Source organism: Doryrhamphus excisus, chromosome 1, assembly GCF_030265055.1.
Source record: "Doryrhamphus excisus isolate RoL2022-K1 chromosome 1, RoL_Dexc_1.0, whole genome shotgun sequence".
In the NCBI taxonomy this organism is placed as follows: domain Eukaryota; kingdom Metazoa; phylum Chordata; class Actinopteri; order Syngnathiformes; family Syngnathidae; genus Doryrhamphus; species Doryrhamphus excisus.
In genome coordinates this window covers 14859666-14880086 of record NC_080466.1, presented here as the reverse complement: position 1 = coordinate 14880086, position 20421 = coordinate 14859666, and the positions used below count along the sequence as shown (strand labels likewise).

General features: G+C 46.7%; 2 protein-coding genes across 3 annotated transcripts; one reads left to right on the top strand and one right to left on the bottom strand.

The window, feature by feature from the left end:
• The first annotated feature begins 65 nt into the window (after positions 1–65).
• mrpl45 (mitochondrial ribosomal protein L45) lies at positions 66–4282 on the top strand. Of its 2 annotated transcripts, none has more exons than XM_058082290.1 (8): positions 66–170; positions 1109–1307; positions 1384–1501; positions 1587–1685; positions 1756–1804; positions 1878–2027; positions 2462–2635; positions 3752–4282. In XM_058082290.1, exons 1-8 carry the CDS (start codon positions 108–110, stop codon positions 3848–3850), a joined length of 951 nt encoding a protein of 316 aa, XP_057938273.1. In that variant the 5' UTR covers positions 66–107; the 3' UTR covers positions 3851–4282. The 2 variants fall into 2 exon arrangements, with proteins under 2 accessions (XP_057938273.1, XP_057938281.1); XM_058082298.1 differs by lacking the exon at positions 66–170 and adding an exon at positions 562–629.
• Positions 3475–20196, bottom strand: gpr179 (G protein-coupled receptor 179). Its single transcript, XM_058082278.1, has 11 exons — positions 18928–20196; positions 18008–18116; positions 14515–14611; positions 14191–14417; positions 14031–14099; positions 10312–10421; positions 9993–10231; positions 9764–9902; positions 8200–8302; positions 7987–8127; positions 3475–7840 (listed from the first exon to the last, which is right to left on the bottom strand). Exons 1-11 carry the CDS (start codon positions 19803–19805, stop codon positions 4541–4543), a joined length of 5412 nt encoding a protein of 1803 aa, XP_057938261.1. The 5' UTR covers positions 19806–20196; the 3' UTR covers positions 3475–4540.
• Between the last annotated feature and the right edge of the window lie 225 nt (positions 20197–20421).

Below are 20421 nucleotides of genomic sequence, written 5' to 3'. Positions count from 1 at the left end.
AAAGCCATTATCTGAACGAACGCCACCAAGAAAAGTGTTTATTTTGAAAACCATGACCGGATATAGTTTTTTTCTGTAGCTTCCGCCCATGAGGCTTCCGCATCAACATGGCGGCGCCCATGACTAGGATACTCACAGCATTTCAGCGAGCGACATGGAGCAGTTTAAAGGTATGCGTACTTATGGTCACTATTGTCAAACAATTGAGGAAACGGACATTATTTCAGTACGTGGATAATAAAAAAAGTATAATATCTCACGAAGACACCGTGGCTAGCATTAGCTTGCAATAATACAACCAGTTGGAGGACAACTGTCTGCTGATGAATTGTTTATAATTTGGTTATAACTTAATGACCTAATAGTTATAATTTTAAAAACAAATACTGAGTGCTAAGGACATGTGTGTGTAATTGTACTGGCGCCAAACCTTTATACAGTGGAACCTGTATAATTGTTAGCGTCTCAATCCATTCCAGAAGGTCCGACTCTAACCGAAATGAACGCTAACCGAACACTAACCGAAACACGTTGTACAGTTTTACAGTTATAGTTTTACACGCAGAAAACAATTGGAAATGCATAAATACAAATAGATGATGAATGAAAGGTCTACATGAACATTTAAGGTTACTTTTACCTTAATTTATTTCTACAAAATCATCATCACATTGTAATGCCAGTGTTTGTGGTTAAGGAAGATTTAGTCACCAATGCAATTCTAATTATAAGGTTTTTTTTTATATTTATGACCCTTTTTTAATGAGTTGTGGACTAATATACAGCACACAATACCCTGCACAGAAAGCTTTCTAGATTTTCCAGAATCTGCACCTATCACAGCGGTATTTCCTTGGATTTCCAAAACTGTCTGTTTTAATTTACGGCCCTCCTTTGGACACGCCCACTCTGCCGTGATTGGTCACACTTCCAAGCGCTCCCGAGGACTTCCTGACTATCATCCTCTGCTAAACTAAACCAACCCAAGTAGCTTCCATAGATTTTTCCCAACTTTCGCCGCTGTATCAGCATGTTTAGTTCGAGAGGGGGGGGGGGGGGGGGCACCGGCTACTGAAACCATCGATTCACTTCTTTTTTCTCCCATCAGGTTGTCAAACCCTCAGTGGGTGTGCGGCAACACCCGGTGCCACTTCTCGTGCCCGTGAGGACCAAGAAGCGTTACTTCATCCCTCCAGCTGTGGGCCTGAAGAGCAAGAGGGACATGAACCCAGAGGCCAAGGCGCGAGCGGCCGGCGTTGTGCTCCGACAGGAATACATAGAGCGGCCCATCAACATCTCCTGCACCGGTACTGTGGACTTCAAACGTATATCACAACTGTTTGCACCAGATGTCAGATTTGATCATGTCTTCCTGGTTATTAGCGGGAATCTTTGACCCCTACGTCCCTCCAGAGGGAGACGCTCGTTTGTCGTCATTGTCAAAAGAAGGTTTAAAGCAGCGCACCGAGCAGATACGACAGAGCGCCTCCTCGCAGCTGGCGTAAGATGCTCTCCACAGCCATGTCTGATTCTTCTTGGGGCCAACAAGGCAACTCAAAGAGTTTGCTGTTTTGTCATCTTCACAGGATTCGTAAGATAAAAGAGTTTGATTCGGAGTTTTCCACAAAGGGTTTCGCTGAGCGAGCTCAAGAACTCTTCATCGAGGCCCACAACGCACTGTGCACGTAAGACGCGGAACGTAAAGTTCTCACACAAGCTGCTCCGATGAACATCTTCTGGCTGTTTTTTTTTCAGGTTCAACAAAGAGAAACTTCACTCGCTGGTGACAGAGCGATGTTACCCCGTAAGTTCCCCTCACCTGCCCGTCAGCACTTTTTTTTAATGCAGCTCCCATCACACGTACGTCTGCCGCACAGGAAATGACCAGAGGGAACCGCTACAAGACCCTCCGCTGGCGTTTTGTGGAGTCGCTGGAGGCCCCCAAGGTGGTCCACGCCCGCTGCCCTGACATGGTCACCAAGGGCAACTTGTACGGCCAGGTGACGGTGCGCATGCACTCCAGACAGGTGAGATGCAGCCAATCACATCGTCCTGTGTCAATCAATCCATTTATTCATTTATCGTGTCATTCATTCATTTATTTATTTATTATCGTGAGACTGAAATCTCATCCTGTTTTTATCTCGCAAAATCTTGCGACACACCTAGTAAATAATGACGGACATGTTTATCCAGCACAGTGGAAGAGTGGTTAACTGGACATGTGTTTACGATGAGTGTTATTGGTTCGACAACTCCATTTATTATTTATTACTGGCTACATTTGAACAGTAAAGACTTCATACATGTGAAATGCTTTCTTCCGGTGGTGGCTAGCAAATTAAAAAAAAAAAAGTAAATGTCAGATGTTCAGTGGTAATAAATTTGAGAAGAAACGCTAGAAGTGTCGGAACCGCGATGTAGCGCCGTAGTTGAGGTTGAGGAATGTGTCATCCTGCAGACTCTGGCCATCTATGACCGCTTTGGAAGGTTGATGTTGGGCAGCGAGGAGCAACCAAAGGACGTCTTGGAGTACTTGGTGATTGAGCGACACCTCGTCAACCCCTACGGCCGATGGCGGCTCCATGGAAAGATCATGCCATCCTGGGCCCCTGCCAAGGACCCCATCATTAAGGCGAGTAATGATAAATAGACCAGGGCAGTCCAAATTTTCATTTTTTATTTTTTGCTGAAAATGTAAGTGAGGCTTATTTCCAAGTTCCGTTTGTAAATATGGAATTTACAATGACCAAAAAGTGAAGTTTATGCGAGGCGGGGAGCGACACACCCAGTATGAAACACTGCCAAGTCACATGCAGCGGTTTTTGTTAGTCTTATTTTGCACAATTGCATCCCCTCGCTGTCACATGACCAGAACCGAGGTTTGACGACAAGCCAAAATAATATCTGAATATTCCGACGGACACGACTCACCTCCAAAACGACTCGCAAAAGTACTTTGTCCACTTTGTCCTATGTCTAGGTGAGCCTTGGGGAAGTGGAAGACGACGGACTTTGTCACTTTATAGCGCCACACGTAGGCGTGATTTGTGTATTACATGGTGTGATCAGTGATCCATTCCCGCCCGGATGAACCTAATCCCCGGAACGTTTCTGTGTAGACAGGGCCTAAGATCAGCTGTGAACTGTTCACCCATTTTATTATTTAAAGCAGGGGTCTCAAACTCAATTTACTTGGGGGCCACTGGAGCTCGGGTCTGGGTGAGACTGGGCCGCATCAGGTTTTCAAAAAAAAAACGCATTTATTAAAAACAAAAATATTTAAAAAAACTTTGCTTTGGGTCCAATTTTCTATTTTTTTTTGCTATAGTCACATTTATACTACAAATACTATTTATTTACAACATATTGCGCAACTGCAGGGTCTTGAGACACATGGTAACTCGCCAACTAGAGAGCTAGCGACCTAAACGGTAGCCTTCAAGTTATTTCCTTTAAACTTAAATAGCCAAAAACTTACCACTTCCACACGGATAGGGAGGATAACTATTAACAGTTATTTAACCTTTAACATGAACATTAATCAAACGTAATAATTTTTTCTGGGTACATGATACCATACAGCATCCATATCAAACTTGCGCGGGCCGCACTAACATTAAACTTTCATATCAAGGCGGGGGCCTCAAACTAGTGTCCTGCGGGCCACATTTGGCCCGCGGGCCGTGTGTTTGAGACCCCTGATTTAAAGCGTCCTCTCCATTAATTTCAATCCAACTCTTTCTTTTAGACTGTAGCGATCCCGGGTCCAGACCTGAAGCCGGGAGAAGAATTCGAGGCCCTCAACTATCAAGTTCCCAAAGCGCAGGCAGTGCAGTGGTCTAAATGAGCCACCGGGTGGTGCTGCTTCAAACCACAGTAGGACATGCAAAGCTTTTTTTTTTTTGTCACTAAACATCAGCAGGCAGGATGATCGTTGATCATTCACACGTCATGTGTACGAGTAGAGAAAATGGCGATAAACAGATGTTCACGAATGCTAAGATTTATTTCTCATGACTCTCCTGTATTGTTACCATTGGGAAGTACAAAAATAAAATGTCCCTACTTGCCCGGCAAAATAACAATAATAATAATCTGAGCAATCTGTCATAAAAGACACACACTCGCTTTCTTACTTCCTACATGAATATGTTTATACTTTCCTTCAACAAGACAAACATTCATAAAACTCATCCAATAAAAAACACCTGATAAATCATTAAATGATAGCAAAGGGAATGATATTGTACTTTTCCACCGTCATGCTGCTAAAATAACATTAGCATTGAACATAACCTTTTGGACATCTTCTTATATTTATGTATTATTATGAAATTATGTCCTTCCCACTATAATCTCCATTGGCTGCATTGCTTTAAATATATTCTCATTTAGTTTACTTGGAAAAACAGCGCCATCGCATGGGCTACATTTGCTATTGCAAGCACTATGCCTTGGCACCACTTCAGCTTGGTAATGAAAGGAAGGAACAGGAAGAGAAACGGGACTCCATCGCCCATCCAAAAGTCAGGGGTGGTCAAAGGTCAGGAGGGAATATGAGTGCCTCAGCGGCACATTCCGCATCGTCATCCTCATCCTCCTCGGGAATGTTCTCAGGTTCCCACGTGAAAACGTCCGAGTTGTTGTCTGTGAACGACCCGGAGCTGCTTCTTACCATCTCCCAGGGACACAAGGCGTCACGGCGACCTAGCGCCAAGCCGGCCTTAGTACCGTCGTCCTGCTCTTCGCTGAGAAGACCCTGATCCCCCAAGACCTCGTTGGGGTTGCTTGGGATGTACGGATCCTGGATCACACCAGGACAAACTTGGGTTCCAGAGCTATCTTGGTCTTGGACACTTCCTGTTCTTTCTTCTGTCTCCCACGGACAGACATCCGGACGTACGCTTTCTTGTTTATTCAGGACTGCTGAGTCCTCAGTCTCCCATGGACATACGCTGGTACGGGTGCTGTTAGGGTTTTCTTTGTCCGAGGAACAAACATCCGCTTTAGAACTGTCCCGCTCCTCTGTCTCCCAGGGACAAACATCTCCTCTTGTGCCATCTTGCTTCTTTGTGTCTTCACAAATATTCTCTCCAGAACTGTTACGCTTCTCCAAAACCTCCACTTCCCAAGGACAAACATCTGTTCTGGAACTGGACTGCTTTGTAAGTACTTTTGGTCTTTCAGTGTCCCAGGGACAAACGCTTTCTAAAGAACTGTCCTGCTTTTTGACAACCTTTGGTTCGTCCGTCTCCCAGGGGCAAACATCAGCTCTTGAACTGTCCTGTTTTGTCAGTACTTTTGGTCCTTCGGTCTCCCAGGGACAAACGCTTTCTCGAGAACTGTTTAGCTTTTTCAAAACCTTTGGTTCTTCCGTCTCCCAGGGACAAACATCACCTCTTGAACTGTCTTGTTTTGTAAGTACTTTTGGTCCTTCGGTCTCCCAGGGACAAACACTTTCTCGAGAACTGTTTTGCTTTTTCAAAACCATCGGTTCTTCGGTCTCCCAGGGACAAACATCGGATCTGACGCTGTCCTGCTTTTGCTGAATTTTCTGTGCCGCTGCTCCTTGCTGCTGTTGTTTTTCCGATGCTTCTGTTTTGACTTCCGTTGCGTCCTCTGTCTCCCATGGACAGATATTTGCTCGGGAAGTATCTTGTCTCACGTGATTTTTCGACATTAGGTCTGTTTTTGCCGATATTGACTGTTCGTTGTCCCAAGGACATACGTTGATGCTGAGATTGGCGGTCTTCCGTTGGAATGATGCAACGTCTGAAGTTAAGACGCCTTTTGGGTCATTTAGTTTGTCCTGTTGTCCGCTGTCCCAGGGACAGACGTCCGCCTTGATGATCATTTGTGAAGGTGAGATTCTAGTCGTTGGTTCTACTTCCAAAGGACAGCCATCGTCCATAATTTGGGGGGGATCTGGGAAATCCCATGGACAACTTTCTTCTGTCTTGGTTATTTTTCTTTCCATAAGCTGGACTGGAGATTTAGCGGGGTTGGGTTGTCTCTGACCGGACATAGTCGGGTATACCGCGGCTTTCATTGCTACTTGTCTTGAGGGCACCTTGAGGGATCCTTTGGTCTGGATGGGATTGAGGTTCTCATACACAACTTCAGCATTTTCCTGAACATCCCAAGGACAGACATCGGCGTACTCGCTGTCTTGTTTTATTATCGGTAGCGGTGTTCCTGTGGGTGTCTCCCACGGACAGATGTCTGCGGAACGTTTCAGAGACAGTTGTGTCTTTGAGGGGACGGCATGAGAACTCGACGGAACATCCTGGGACTCCCACGGACACACGTCTGAACGACCGCTTTCTTGTCTTTTGACGATATCTTGCTGGTGAGACTCCCACGGACACACAGCGGACGCCGCCGTCTCCCACGGGCAGATGTCTGATTTCATGCTTTGCTGCTGCTTGGAGGTCTCGCCTTTCTGTGGAGCTGAGGGTCCTTCCCATGGACAAATATCCGCATGAGACACATTCCGAAATGAAAGTCTTTTGCTTCCTCTTCGGTGAGTCGAAGGCGTCCTGGAGCTGCTGGAAGTGTCCCAGGAGCTTATGCTGCTTCGTTTACTGCTCTGCCTGGACAGAAGGACATTTTCATATGTTCCGTCTCTTTGAAGATCATCCGCATCTCCAGGATAGATGGCGGACTTGACAATGACCAGCCTTCTTGGACTCCTGTCAGAAGAATCCCCAGAGGACAGTCGGATGGCGTTCTGCTTGACTAGGCAAGGTTTTCCATCTGTGGTTGTCATGCTTCTTCTTTGAAGGTTGCTTGGATGTCTACTGGATGTTCCTGACCTGGATGTTGAGGAGACACTTTCTTGACTTTTCTGTGAGACGGAATCTTCTGTATTTAAAGGTTGGTCTTTACTGGACCTGCTTGCTGCTTCCACTGAAGTCAGGAAGGATTTGACCGACAGCCACTTGGTGGTGGTGTTTCGGAACGAAAATACTCGCTGATCTTTATTGACTTTGGGTCTTGGAGACCCCGGTGCGCTTGCGGACACTGGAGACTGTGGTTTTGGGGACTCGGATTCTGCCTTGTCTTGTGGGAGATTGTTCTCCAAAGGCAGTAAGTGGTCCCAGGGGCATACGAGAGCGACTGGCGAGGTGGGACTCTGCGTTTCTTCATCCTGAGATTCGGCGTAGGTGACGTGCTTGTGGCTTTTGTCTCCTGATTGTCCTTGCTCCACTTCCCAAGGACAAACCTCCGCTTTGTCAAAAGACTCGGACTGTAGCGCGCTCCTGGTCTGCTCGCTAATAGAGAGGCTCTGCCGGGACGTGGACCCGTTAGCCATGGTCATGTTCTCCACAGAATGATTAGTAGTCGACGTTAGACTCCAGGACTTGTGAAGCCTGGTGTGGTCTGGGTGCAACAGGTTGGTGTCAATTGTCAAATTTTGCGCACTGACCGATTTGCAGACTGCTGGATGGATGTCTAAAGAATCGGTCTCGGATCTCTGAGAGGATCTTTTCACAGCATTGATCTTCAGCGTGGACGAGTCCCGCGAGAAGGAGCCCCCGTCTCGGACATAGTAGTGATCACTTCGGGACTTATACGGAGACGGGGTTGGTGACTTGATTGAACTTCTGATGCTTAAGTTGTCCGCTGCCTTCCGAAATGACCCGGAGTGATTCCCGCTTCGGAAGGATCCGTCTCTGTCCTCGCGACTGCACTGTCGGCTCACCGCGATTCTTTTGATGATGGATCTCCCCAAAGTGCATCGAGAACTTCTCTTCTTTGGTAGATGAGGATTATTTGCGCTCATCTTCTTGGCTTTGTTGACTTCCAACTGGGAATATAATCTCTTCAGTTCATCCTGGTTACATGACGACAGAGGGATGGCGGGGAGGACAGATACGGAACATCAGAAGGTAACTTGGTGGAGAACGGTTTTGCATGACGACAGTGATAGATTTCCATTTCAGAATTATATTTTTGGTCGGAGGGAACAACGGAGTTTACCCGGAAGTCATCAGGATCCACGCTGCGCTCACTCCAAGCGGACCGGAAACTGCTGTTGAGGTACGACCGCCGCAGATCCACCTCGTCTTCGTACACCTCAGCGGCGATTTCCTCCCTGCCGGGTTTGCTCATGTACAGAAACTGCAACACGCAAGCAGAACGTCGATCCTGCGGCGTCACAATCAACGCACACGAGAAGACTACGATGTTTACCTTTGGGATGAAGAGTAGAGCCAGCGTCACGGTGATGGTCACGTGGGTGTGGGCGAAGGAGAGGAGCAGCATCCAGTCGGGATGCAGAGAAGGAAACGTAAACCTAAGGGACAGCACAACAACGACATTCCACCTGAGTTCCCGAGGGTTTTTCCTGTTGGGACCAGGGTTGGACTGCCCATTGGGACCACCAGGATATTACTAGTGGTAATTACGCTTATGGTAATTAACTTGGTAATTAAGTGGTAACTAAATCACCCCGGCTAGCCCCAGGAACATGCCAAATTTTTGTCCCCCGTTCAAATCAAATCAACTTTATTTGTAGAGCACTTTTCCTGCAGAGACATGCAACACAAAGTGCTTTGGAGCAGAGGTCTCAAACTCAATTTACTTGGGGGCCACTGGAGCTAGGGTCCGGGCGAGACTGGGCCGCATCAGGTTTTCAAAAAAAAAAAAAAGCGCATTTATTAAAAACAAAAAATAATTAAAAAAACTTTGCTTTGGTTCCAATTTTCTATTTTTTTTTTTTACTATAGTCACATTTATACACTTTTTATTTACAACATATTGCGCAACTACAGGGTCTTGAGACACATGCTAACTCGCAAACTAGAGAGCTAGCGACCTAAACGGTAGAAAATCAATCAATCAGTAATAAATAAATAAATATAATAATAACAATAAAATGGCAAATAATAAAAACTTAAGAAACCACATATAGTTGGTGGGTAGACAAATTATTTTTTCAGATTAAAATTAACAAAGCATTATTAGAGCCCTGTAGACATGACAAAACACGACTATAGTCACATTTATACTCTTTTTATTTACAACATATTGCACAACTGCAGGGTCTTGAGACACATGCTAACTCGCAAACTAGAGAGCTAGCGACCTAAACGGTAGCCTTCAAGTTATTTCCTTTAAACTTGAATAGCCAAAAACGTACCACTTCCACACGGATAGGGAGGATAACTATTAACAGTTATTTAACCTTTAACATGAAGATTAATCAAACGTAATAATTTTTTCTGGGTACATGATACCATACGGCATCCATATCAAACTTGCGCGGGCCACACTAACATTAAACTTCCATATCAAGGCGGGGGCCTCAAACTAGTGTCCTGCGGGCCGCATTCAACCCACGGGCCGCGTGTTTGAGACCCCTGCTTTATAGAATTAAAAATAATTGCCACAATTAAAAAGAAAAACAGTGCGGCACGGCGGTCTAGTGGTTAGCGCGCAGACCTCACAGCTAGGAGACCAGGGTTCAATTCCACCCTCGGCCATCTCTGTGTGGATTTTGCATGTTCTCCCCGTGCATGCGTGGGTTTTCTCCGGGTACTCCGGTTTCCTCCCACATTCCAAAAAAAAACATGCTAGGTTAATTAGCCACTCCAAATTGTCCATAGGTATGAATGTGAGTGTGAATGGTTGTTTGTCTATATGTGCCCTGGGATTGGCTGGGCACCAGAAGACAGCTGGGATAGGTGGGGGCCATAGTGGCTAAATGCTGCCTCAGTGTGGGTTCACACCAATGGGGGCCCAACCGGGTGCTTACCTGCACAGGTGGAACATGGTGGAGAGAAGCAGCTCGTTGTGGATGGCGATGCCCATATAACGAGGCTCGTGGAAGGCAGACGGCACCGGCCGGACAGCGGTCCACAGGGAGCTCCCCCAGCACAGGAACAGGAGCTCGGCTGCGGTACCACAGTCCCGTTAATCCTACCAAATCCTACCGCTACCTGGACACGGGGACACTTTCCTGATTATGTGTTCCAATTACTCACCCACAGCCATCATGTAGTCCCAGCGGTCCAGGTAGCACAGGTTGAAGTCCTGGCCCTCATATGTGCTGCCTGTCACAAACACCGGAATGTTCCGGTCGCGGTTTTGCAGGACCCCCACCGTCCAGGCACACAGGAACCAGCTGACGGTCATCAGCATCACTCCCAGAATCCTCAGCAGGTGGAGGCTGGACATGTACGGGACTCTCTGGGCCGTGCGGGACAGGAACACCTTAAGGACCCTGCAAAGAGGTGACCTGTCAGGTATTTGTGCCGACCTTAAAGTTGTACAAGCGAGTACCTCCACACATAATCATCTCACCTGTACATCTTCAGAGTGAGCGTGCCGTAGACGATGGAAAAACCCAACATCCGAACCCAGCGCAGCAGGATGCACCTGAACGTGCTGGGCCTGAAGTACAGGATGAAGACCTGCAGAGGCCCACAATGAGGACTTTTAGTGACATGTAGACGGGCCCGTATCTTTACAGTAATAGGAGTGTAAAGGTGACTATAGGGGTGTTATTTCATGTCTACAGAGCTCTATTTCAATAGTCAAAACTAGTTTTTTTTATGCTAACTATCAATATGTTCCATTTATTAATATTGAATCATACTTTACTATTAAATCCTAAAATCACTGATCACGGTCGGGTCTGCAACCAATTAACCGCGATAAACAAGGGATGACTGTAGGTGACCTTTGGCTAGTGTTAGCTCAGCGCTTCTGTGACTTTCGGACTTTATTCACGACTACTATTTGGTGAAGTAAAATATGGTTGACATTCATTCATTCATTCATTTTTCACCGCTTTCCCTCACAAGGGTGGCGGGGGGGTGCTGGGGCCTATCCCAACAGTCTTGAGGGGAGAGGCGGGGTATACCCTGGACTGGTGGCCAGCTAATCACAGGGCACATACAGTGAAGAAAATAAGTATTTGAACACCCTGCTATTTTGCTATTTCTCCCACTTAGAAATCATGGAGGGGTCTGAAATTTTCATCATAGGTGCATGTCCACTGTGAGAGAGATAAACTAAAAAGAAAAATCCAGAAATCACAATGCATGATTTTTTAACAATTTATTTGTGTGATACAGCTGCAAATAAGTATTTGAACACCTGTGTATCATCTAGAATTCTGACCCTGAAAGACCTGTTAGTCTGCCCATTAGAAGTCCACCTGCACTCCATGTATCATCCTGAATCAGATGCACCTGTTTGAGGTCGTTAGCTGCATAAAGACACCTGTCCACCCCATACAATCAGTAAGACTTTAACTTGTAACATGGCGAAGACCAAAGAGCTGTCCAAAGACACCAGAGACAAAATTGTACACCTCCACAAGGCTGGAAAGGGCTACGGAGCAATTACCAAGCAGCTTGGTGAAAAAAGGTCCACTGTTGGAGCTATCATTAGAAAATGGAAGAAGCTAAACATGACGGTCAATCTCAATCGGAGTGGAGCCCCATGCAAGATATCACCTCGTGGGGTCTCAATGATTCTAAGAAAGGTGAGGAATCAGCCCAGAACTACACGACAGGACTTGGTCAATGACCTGAAAAGAGCTGGGACCACCGTTTCCAAGGTTACTGTAGGTAATACACTAAGACGTCATGATGTGAAATCATGCATGGCACGAAAGGTTCCCCTGCTTAAACCAGCACATGTCAAGGCCCGTCTTAAGTTTGCATATGACCATTTGGATGATACAGAGGAGTCATGGGAGAAAGTTTTATGGTCAGATGAGACCAAAATAGAACTTTTTGGTCATAATTCCAATAAGCGTGTTTGGAGGAAGAAGAATGAAGAGTACAATCCGAAGAACACCATCCCTACTGTGAAGCATGGGGGTGGTAGCATCATGCTTTGGGGGTGTTTTTCTGCACATGGGACAGGAGGAGTGCACTGCATTAAAGAGAGGATGACTGGGGCCGTGTATTGTGAGATTTTGGGGAACAACCTCCTTCCCTCTGTCAGAGCATTGAAGATGGGTCGTGGCTGGGTCTTCCAACACGACAACGACCCGAAGCACACAGCCAGGAAAACCAAGGAGTGGCTCCGTAAGAAGCATATCAAGGTTCTAGCATGGCCCAGCCAGTCTCCAGACCTGAACCCAATCGAAAATCTTTGGAGGGAGCTCAAACTCCGTGTTTCTCAGCGACAGCCCAGAAACCTGACTGATCTAGAGAAGATCTGTGTGGAGGAGTGGGCCAAGATCCCTCCTGCAGTGTGTGCAAACCTGGTGAAAAACTACAGGAAACGTTTGACCTCTGTAATAGCAAACAAAGGCTACTGTACCAAATATTAACATTCATTTTCTCAGGTGTTCAAATACTTATTTGCAGCTGTATCACACAAATAAATTGTTAAAAAATCATGCATTGTGATTTCTGGATTTTTCTTTTTAGTTTATCTCTCTCACAGTGGACATGCACCTACGATGAAAATTTCAGACCCCTCCATGATTTCTAAGTGGGAGAAATAGCAAAATAGCAGGGTGTTCAAATACTTATTTTCTTCACTGTATAGACAAACAACCATTCACACTCACATTCATACCTATGGACAATTTGGAGTGGCCAATTAACCTAGCATGTTTTTGGAATGTGGGAGGAAACTGGAGTACCCGGAGAAAACCCACGCATGCACGGGGACAACATGCAAACTCCACACAGAGATGGCCGAGGGTGGAATTGAACCCGTGTGTCAGTTCCAAATGTGAAATTTGTAAATAGTTAATTGTATTATATTAGTAAATAAATAGTTATTTTCATGTAAAACGACCATTTTTGTGTTGTTTATGCTGGAGCCTATCCCAACTGTCTTCAGGCGAGAGGCGGGGTCCACTCTGGACTGGTGGCCAGCCAATCACAGGGCACATATATGCACGGGGAGAACATGCAAACTCCACACAGAGATGTCTGAGGGTGGAATTGAACTCGGGTCTCCTAGCTGTGAGGTCTGCCCTCAACCACTCAACCACCGTGCAGCCCCTTTGCATTGACATTATATGCTAAATAAAAGGAATTAACAATAATGATTCATATAAAATCATATTATTCCTGGGATTTACCCACTTAGTTGAATATCCCGACCACAGGAACAGGCTTTAAATTCTCCATGTTGACTTGAACCAGCAACCTAACTGACAGTTTGGTTTCAAAAGGGAAACAAGATGTCTGACAGCAGTTGTGCCTTCTAGTGAGCGGACCTCCGTAATCCAGGAATTAGCGCTCATTCCGCCGTCAGCCACTCGGGATGAGAGCATCAGCTAAAAGGTCAAAGTGTGAGTGCGGCTGCACATCATTGTGTCCGTAAAGCAGCTCAGAGCGAAACACACGCAGACAACGTGCACTAAAGATGGCAGCTTTTAATCAGTGCAAATGGGCGCCCCCCCCATGTATTACAGCAAGAAGCTCCCAAAACCTTAGCATACGCAACTTTAGCATTTGCACAGGCTAAACGTTCCGTGTTGTACTAGCTAAACGACTACAAATCAGCCTTTGAACGCACCAACAAATTCAAAGATTGATTATGTCGCAAGAACAAAAAAACACGTTATGCTTCTCCGCTAGTACCGCCCCTTCAGGCATTATGCTATAATCCTCATGGCGCGGTGCACTGAGCTGTAAACTTCTAATCTGGCCGCCGTGCACAGCCACAGATGCGTGAAAAGGAATCTGATTGGAGCCACTTCATTAGGGACGCTATCTTATGAGATCTGGCCATTCCAGTCTACTAGTAGACTAGTAGACACCGCCAGCAAGGACAAAACTCATGACGTGTTCAATTCCAGCCCTGACCATCACACTCATGCACACGACAAAGTGTTTTCCATCTGCTGGTGAATTTGTTGGTGCATTCAAAGGCCCCGATGCCAGCAGACTGTGACAGCCAGTGGAAAATACATTCCAATTCACAATTAATTCACAAATAGAATGGCTTCTCCTCCTTTGGTCATGTGACCGCCATTTATCTATCTTTCTTTGTGGAAGGTGTTTGAAGACAACATAACATCTCCTTCTGAGATGAACTCTTACAGGGAAGTAGAGGAGCAGCGATCCAAACAAGATGATCTCCAGCAGCAGGAGTCCAGACGCCCGTATCCTCTGAGGTGGGGAGTGACAAAGACGCCATCGTGTTAACATATTAGCTTATAAAAAAGCTTTCATGGAAAAGGTCATTGGCGTTCCGACCCACCCTGCTCCGTCGATGGCGGTAAGCCACCAGCATGCTGATGAAGATGAGCGCCATGAAGGTCCCCTGCACAGCCAGCACGCCAGCCCTCAGCGGCCAGTCCTCCTGCACCCAGCACGGGGCGCCATCCTGGCACCTACGGCAACCCGGCCAGCATGGCAGGCAGGTGGGCATGGACGGGTAACACCGACTGCTGGTGCCGCTTTCGCTCGTGTTCTCGCCGCCGCCATCTGCATCATCATGAACAGTCAGACTCATGTCATAAACATGTTTGTTTCCTGCTGCCATCAATGTGACAAAGACCATATTTGGTGTTGCCATGGTTACCTGTGTCCTGATTGGCTGCCTCAGGGTTGTAGTATCCTTCTTTACAGCGACAACAGTACTGACCCAGCCTGAAGCCCCGCCCCGGGATGGGCACGCACTGCGAGAAGGAAGTAAGTATTTTAGGCTGCATGGCGGACAAGTGGTTAGCATGCAGGCCTCACAGCTAGGAAACCCGAGTTCAATTCCACCCTCGGCCATCTCTGTGTGGAGTTTGCATGTTCTCCCCATGCTAGGTTAATGAATTAATTAGCGACTCCAAATTGTCCATAGGTATGAATGTGAGTGTGAATGGTTGTTTGTCTATATGTGCCCTGTGATTGGCTGGCCATCAGAAGACAGCTGGGATAGGCTCTAGCACCCCCCGTGAATCTCATGAGGATGAGCGGTAGAAAATGAATGAATGTGTGCGGGCGTGTCTCGGAATTACTACGCTGCGCTGGTCGGGTACCTGAACGTGTCACGGTAGCTGTTAGCTTCCGAAGTTGATGTCACTGGAACAGTTTAGCTCCGGGAGTTGATGCTATTTAAAGCCGTGTGCGTCTATAAACGTGAGTAACGTTTATTCTCACTTATTTAACGTAAGACGCCGCCGGTCTATATCCCTGTTGTATCGTGTTTTGTACCTTTACTCGCAAACTTTGCTAACTGCCTGTTAGTTAGCCTCGTTAGCATCGCTACTGTGTTGCGGTTCAGTTGTGAAGATATTGCTAACTTGTGTATATTGTATATTGGGCTTTGTGCTTGTGCTTGGTTCCATTGTAGTCTTATATCTTACTTATAAACTTAAAAAGTTTGTCCTCACTAGTATTGTTTTGTGTGCTTGTTCCCACACATACGTAAACCACAACAGAAACCACACACAGGTACATATACATGCCCCCATGCGCGCGCACCTACCTGTGATGTGACACGTGATCTAAGATAAATAAATCAGTATGTACACTGTACATTCTGTACACAGTATAGAATGGTTCTGTTTTTAAATATACTGTTTTTGTATCATAACCCGTGTATCTAGATGTATATAGAATCATCTCTCACCGAGATATATACAACCCTAGAAATCTTAGACCAACCTGAGTACATTAGTATAGTACATCAGTTAGTATTTTTGTGCATATTTTCACTCCAAAATAATGGGGGAAGGTTCATTTTCATTACTTCTGTGTTTAACAGCTGCTTGTGTAAATGTTAGCATCAATAACTCTCCCGTTTTCTGTGTCCAAATGCTGCAAAACACAGAAACGCCATATAACACATGCAACAGGAAAATGTAAAAATACTGCACTGGCATAAATACTACAAGATCAAAAACAAACGCAAAAGACTTAAGAGGTAATACTTTGCAATATAATAGACTGACTAAAAAAAAAAACAAAAAAAACCCTAAAACTGTATTATGGAAAGCAGGAAGTGAACAAATGTAACAGTTACTGATTGTAAAAGTACCAGATGGAGGGGTAGGATTTAATAAGCTTTGCTTCTTCCTACTCCTTTTGGACATGTGGAACTGGGAACTGATTATGGGATGCACTCAATTGTAATCTGATGCATGTTCAAATGAAAACCATTACCATTACTAATTAAGTGTTCTGGATCAATTCTGTGTCTGGATGTTGCTGTGCGTTTGTCCCTGACAACATATCATGCACACACACACACATACTGTATGACGCGTGATGATATAACACACACACACACATATGACACTAGGACTGCCTAAAACAACAGATGGCCGCCTCTAAACTACAGCGCGTTCTTCTGACGATACCTGAATAAAAAAACAAAGGTTAGAAAGGAGGTCGTGTTTCTCTGACACAGTTTCACTTTAGCCAGTTGGACGACAACACACACGCACACACACACACACACACACACATGTATTAGTTGTGCCTTAATCTAAGTTAAAAGCTAAATGGACACATAAAACCACCACTGAGTCTTTTATCCTTTTTCTGGAGAAATCTCATCCATCACCACACAAACACACACACACACACACACAACCCCGTATATCCTGTAACCCCGCCCTCTCAGATGCGGCGAGGTCTAATGGCACAGCCTGAACATTAATGTGATATGGATTATAGATAACTTAATGCTCAGTGCAGTTATGTTCATGCTTGTGTATGCCAACAACACACGGCTGGATGTGATCGTGTATCTCGGCAAAACGGGATGGCCAAACTTTTTCCACCGAAGGATGCATCCTCAAAAAAAAAAAGCCACTAACTGTGGCGGGAAAAGGCTATTAGCAAACCCCTCACCCTGTGTGCACACTCTATAATGCTACATAGACAAGCGCTTTTGCTCCATGACTCCCCTTCTGTCTTCCACACCACTAAGTAACGTTGGAAAGACGTAGGGATTCAGAAAGTTTGTTAGCTAGTCCAGCTGCATAGTGGCCCACAGTCCAGTTGGAAAAGCTGTTAACAGATTAAAATGCATTTTTTTGCTGGTCTGGAATCAGGAACTCCAACCACTTGTACCCGAAGGTGGCGTCTCTAGGAATTGTAAACAAATGTGGCTTTCCCGTACGAGTCGTTGCTAGCCACGTTAACAGAGAAGCAGAGAGCTTATCTGGCTTACAGCCCCGCCCATATAAGGAAGTCCGCTTCTCTGTGACATCACAAAGGGCCAGTTTTACCACGCCTTCTGAAACCCAGCGTTCAGAGCCATCCAAAACTTCTTTCAAGGCTCACTTCCAAATGCGCAAATCTTATTATCTAAAACTTTGGCATGGTTTAAAACGATAATATAACATTCTAACGACATTTATTGGTCAGAAAAGTGGAAAAAAGCATAATAGGTCCCTTTTAAAGGGAAGTCAGCTGTTCAAAAGCTGATCAAAAGTTAAAAAAAGCCCCGAAACTCTGCAAAATATATTAGTTACATGACAAGAGTATGACAGGGAAAGAGTTCCTGACCCAGTACAATCTCTGCTCGCTTTGCACCCGCTAAGCCAGGTAGGACGGGACAAAAGGTGCCCGCTGGATTTGGCGGATATTTAGGCCTTTTCTTCTTCTGCATGTGTTTGGGACCTCCACCAGGGAGGGGCGGAGCGGGAGGGAGTGTGTCAACGGGCCGGATTAGCACCGTAATCCATCAGATCATCTACAGGCCGCTGCCCAGCGCCGCCATTTTTAAATAGACAATGAGGTGACAGGTGGGCTCCGAGGGGCGGAGGGGGCGGGGGCAGATTGAAAGTGTGAATGAATGGAGCGAACACACACACACACACACACACAATGATGATGGGTAGTTTTTGATGATGTAAGAGGAAGAATTGTGCTTTTTTCACCATAGCGCCATCTGCTGGACATATCGAGTCCCTGCCCCCTTTTGACCTAATGCAAGCTGACGTTACCAGCCAAAACAAATAATGACATCTTCTCTTCCCTCATCCCATGTGACACGTTGTGTAGTGTGTGTTTTCATGGCTGATTGTCCACATCCATATCAACGTTTCCTTTCCTTTTGACGCCGTGTTTACCTCCATGCTGGTGCGGTTGCACTGGTGTGTGTCGGCAAACCAGCCGTCTCCTGTGACGCACTGATCCAAGTCCACATCCTGGATGTCCACGTCAACACGGATCACGCCTCTACATATGAACACACAAAAATGTCACTTTTTCACACACTTTGTGTTACTCACGGGTCAACAAAGAGCAAAACAGGAAGAATAACTAATAAGGTAAATATTTGACACACCAGATCGGGGGTGGGCAAACTTACTGACTCTGGGGCCACATTGGGTTAAACAATTTGGGGGGGCATCAAGCAGAATGACTTGAACACGGTGCAACAAAATGAAAACTAAGCGCTAAACATAACATATAAGCTAAAACTATTATTGCTGGGTAGTCCGTCTGCACCAACAATATGAACTATGAATAATACAACATTGGATATCAAGAGTATGTCAAAGCTACCCAGCATGCCTTGCGGCACGGATATAGGTTTTTTTTTGGCACGGGTATTGCACGTAGATATTTGTTAGTATGCCGACGTGGAAAATGACCAGTTGGTCGGATGTGGCACTAGATGGACAAAAGTATTGGGACACATCCGGTAATCAATGAATACATAAATGAGAGGCCGGACTTGAGTTGTCCCTGAATCTTCATTCTTCAGCTTAGCAAAACACTCAATTGTATGCTTCCAACTTTGTGGGAACAGTTTGGGGAAGACCCTGTCCGGTTCCCAGTGTACGCAGCAAAGTCCATAAAGGCATGCTAGGAGGAGTTTGGTGTGGAAGAACTACGACCCCGCAAAAGTCCACCTATGGACTTCAAGCTTCAAGCTGATTAAGACACCACATTGCCCTCACTTTTCACTTCCTGTAGCTGTCCCAAAACTTTTGGCGTGTTAGAAGTCCATGTGTGACATCATCAACGTGTGTGTCTGCTGTACCTGAATTCAGGTGTCAGGTCTGGCTTGAGTCCGTAGAAGGACGTGGACAAGGTGAGCATCCACCTGGGCACAAAGCGGCCATCTTGACAGTCCAGGTAGGGGGCGCTGGCCCAGCGGACCCCGCTGCTGTTGGTCACGTAGCTGTCGCCCCGGCCCCACTTGGGCGTGTCCAAGGTGCTGAGGTCATTGAGGAGGACCCTCTTGGACAAGGCGGGCTGAAGCGGACTGGACTCCGGGAACTTGAAGTGGCGGAACCAGCTGTCGTCGGGGGCGGGGGGCGGCAGGTGAAGGCGTTCCCAAGTCTTGGATAAGTCCTGCAGCACGATGGCCTGCATCTTGCTCGCCAGGCCACGACTGGCCCGGAGCACCAGCTGCGGCGCCGGGCTGGAGGGGTCGCTGTCGAAGGTGAGCAAGGAACGCCGGATGAGTCCGTCTGCCTCCAGGAGGGCCCGGACCAGAGCGTGGTACCATTCCATGTCCTCCTGCACTGTACTCTCCCGCAGGTCGCTGGCCTGGAAGATCATGTTGAGAAAATTGGCCGTGTTGGCCAAAGCGTCCAGCGCCGGTCTCAGAGGGGCGCTGAAGCTGTCTGGAAGTGGTCCGGACTGACCCAGTAGGCCGTAGGCCCGCGAGCAGCGCCTCACCTCCACTGCAGAAGAATCTCCAGTGTACAAGAAGTTCTCCGCGGGGGTCCAGTCATCCTCCAGGGGAGCTTGGGAGATATTTGTGGCCCCGCTTGCAGGTTCTGTCGGGTCTGAGGGACCTGGCGGGTCTCCTGTGCTGATGTTGTTGTTGCTCACGTCCTCCATCACATCTCCTGCTGGAGTCACCTGGGCTCTGAGGAGCGAGGGCAGCAGGAAAAACCAAACGGGGAGCATTCTGGAACTTTCTCTGGAGAGGACGTCTGCGGAGATCCTTTGTCCTCCTTCAGCAGAGTGTCACATGATGATGGAGGTTAGCAGCGAGTCCACCTGAACTGCAGCATCAGCAGGATGCTCCCCCTCGCTCAGAGTGCACCGCTCCATCACTCACCACACGCGGCACCCCGTCTTTAAAAATGACGTCCTCCAGATGGTGGCCAGAGGTCCCACTCCTTCTGAATGTTCTTCTTTTGCCTCCTCCTGCTTTGCTAACTGTTGCTCCAAAGAGCTTCCACAACCTCACTGACGCTCATCCGTCCTGCCTCCCTCTCTCCGCCTCTTTCCTCTCCCGCCTCCCTTCGCCCCGAGTCTCCCTCCAACATTCACCGTTTATGAAAGGTGATGAGAGTGGGACATCTGCTGTGTGTGTGTTTTTCAGAAATGACGGTTAATCTCTGCAGCATTTGAGATTAATCCTCCATAAAGACTTGTTGGATGCTCTGTTACTGCTCACACACATCATTGTTACCGCATCCTCAAGTGTGTGTGTGTGTGTGTGTGTGAACAGCAAAGTAACGAGGGCGTTGTGTTAAGAAAATAAAAGAAGTGTGGAGTGAAGTAGACCAGCTGGGAG

Coding starts and splice junctions, on each gene's coding strand:
- mrpl45 (XM_058082290.1), top strand. CDS start 108: ATGGCGGCGCCCATGACTAGGATACTCACAGCATTTCAGCGAGCGACA. Junction 1,686..1,755: donor GCCCACAACGCACTGTGCAC/GTAAGACGCGGA, acceptor TTTTTTTTTCAG/GTTCAACAAAGAGAAACTTC. Junction 2,636..3,751: donor CCAAGGACCCCATCATTAAG/GCGAGTAATGAT, acceptor TCTTTCTTTTAG/ACTGTAGCGATCCCGGGTCC.
- gpr179 (XM_058082278.1), bottom strand. CDS start 19,805: ATGCTCCCCGTTTGGTTTTTCCTGCTGCCCTCGCTCCTCAGAGCCCAG. Junction 14,612..18,007: donor GCAACCGCACCAGCATGGAG/GTAAACACGGCG, acceptor TCCTTCTCGCAG/TGCGTGCCCATCCCGGGGCG. Junction 7,841..7,986: donor TGGATCCTGATGACTTCCGG/GTAAACTCCGTT, acceptor TCATGTAACCAG/GATGAACTGAAGAGATTATA.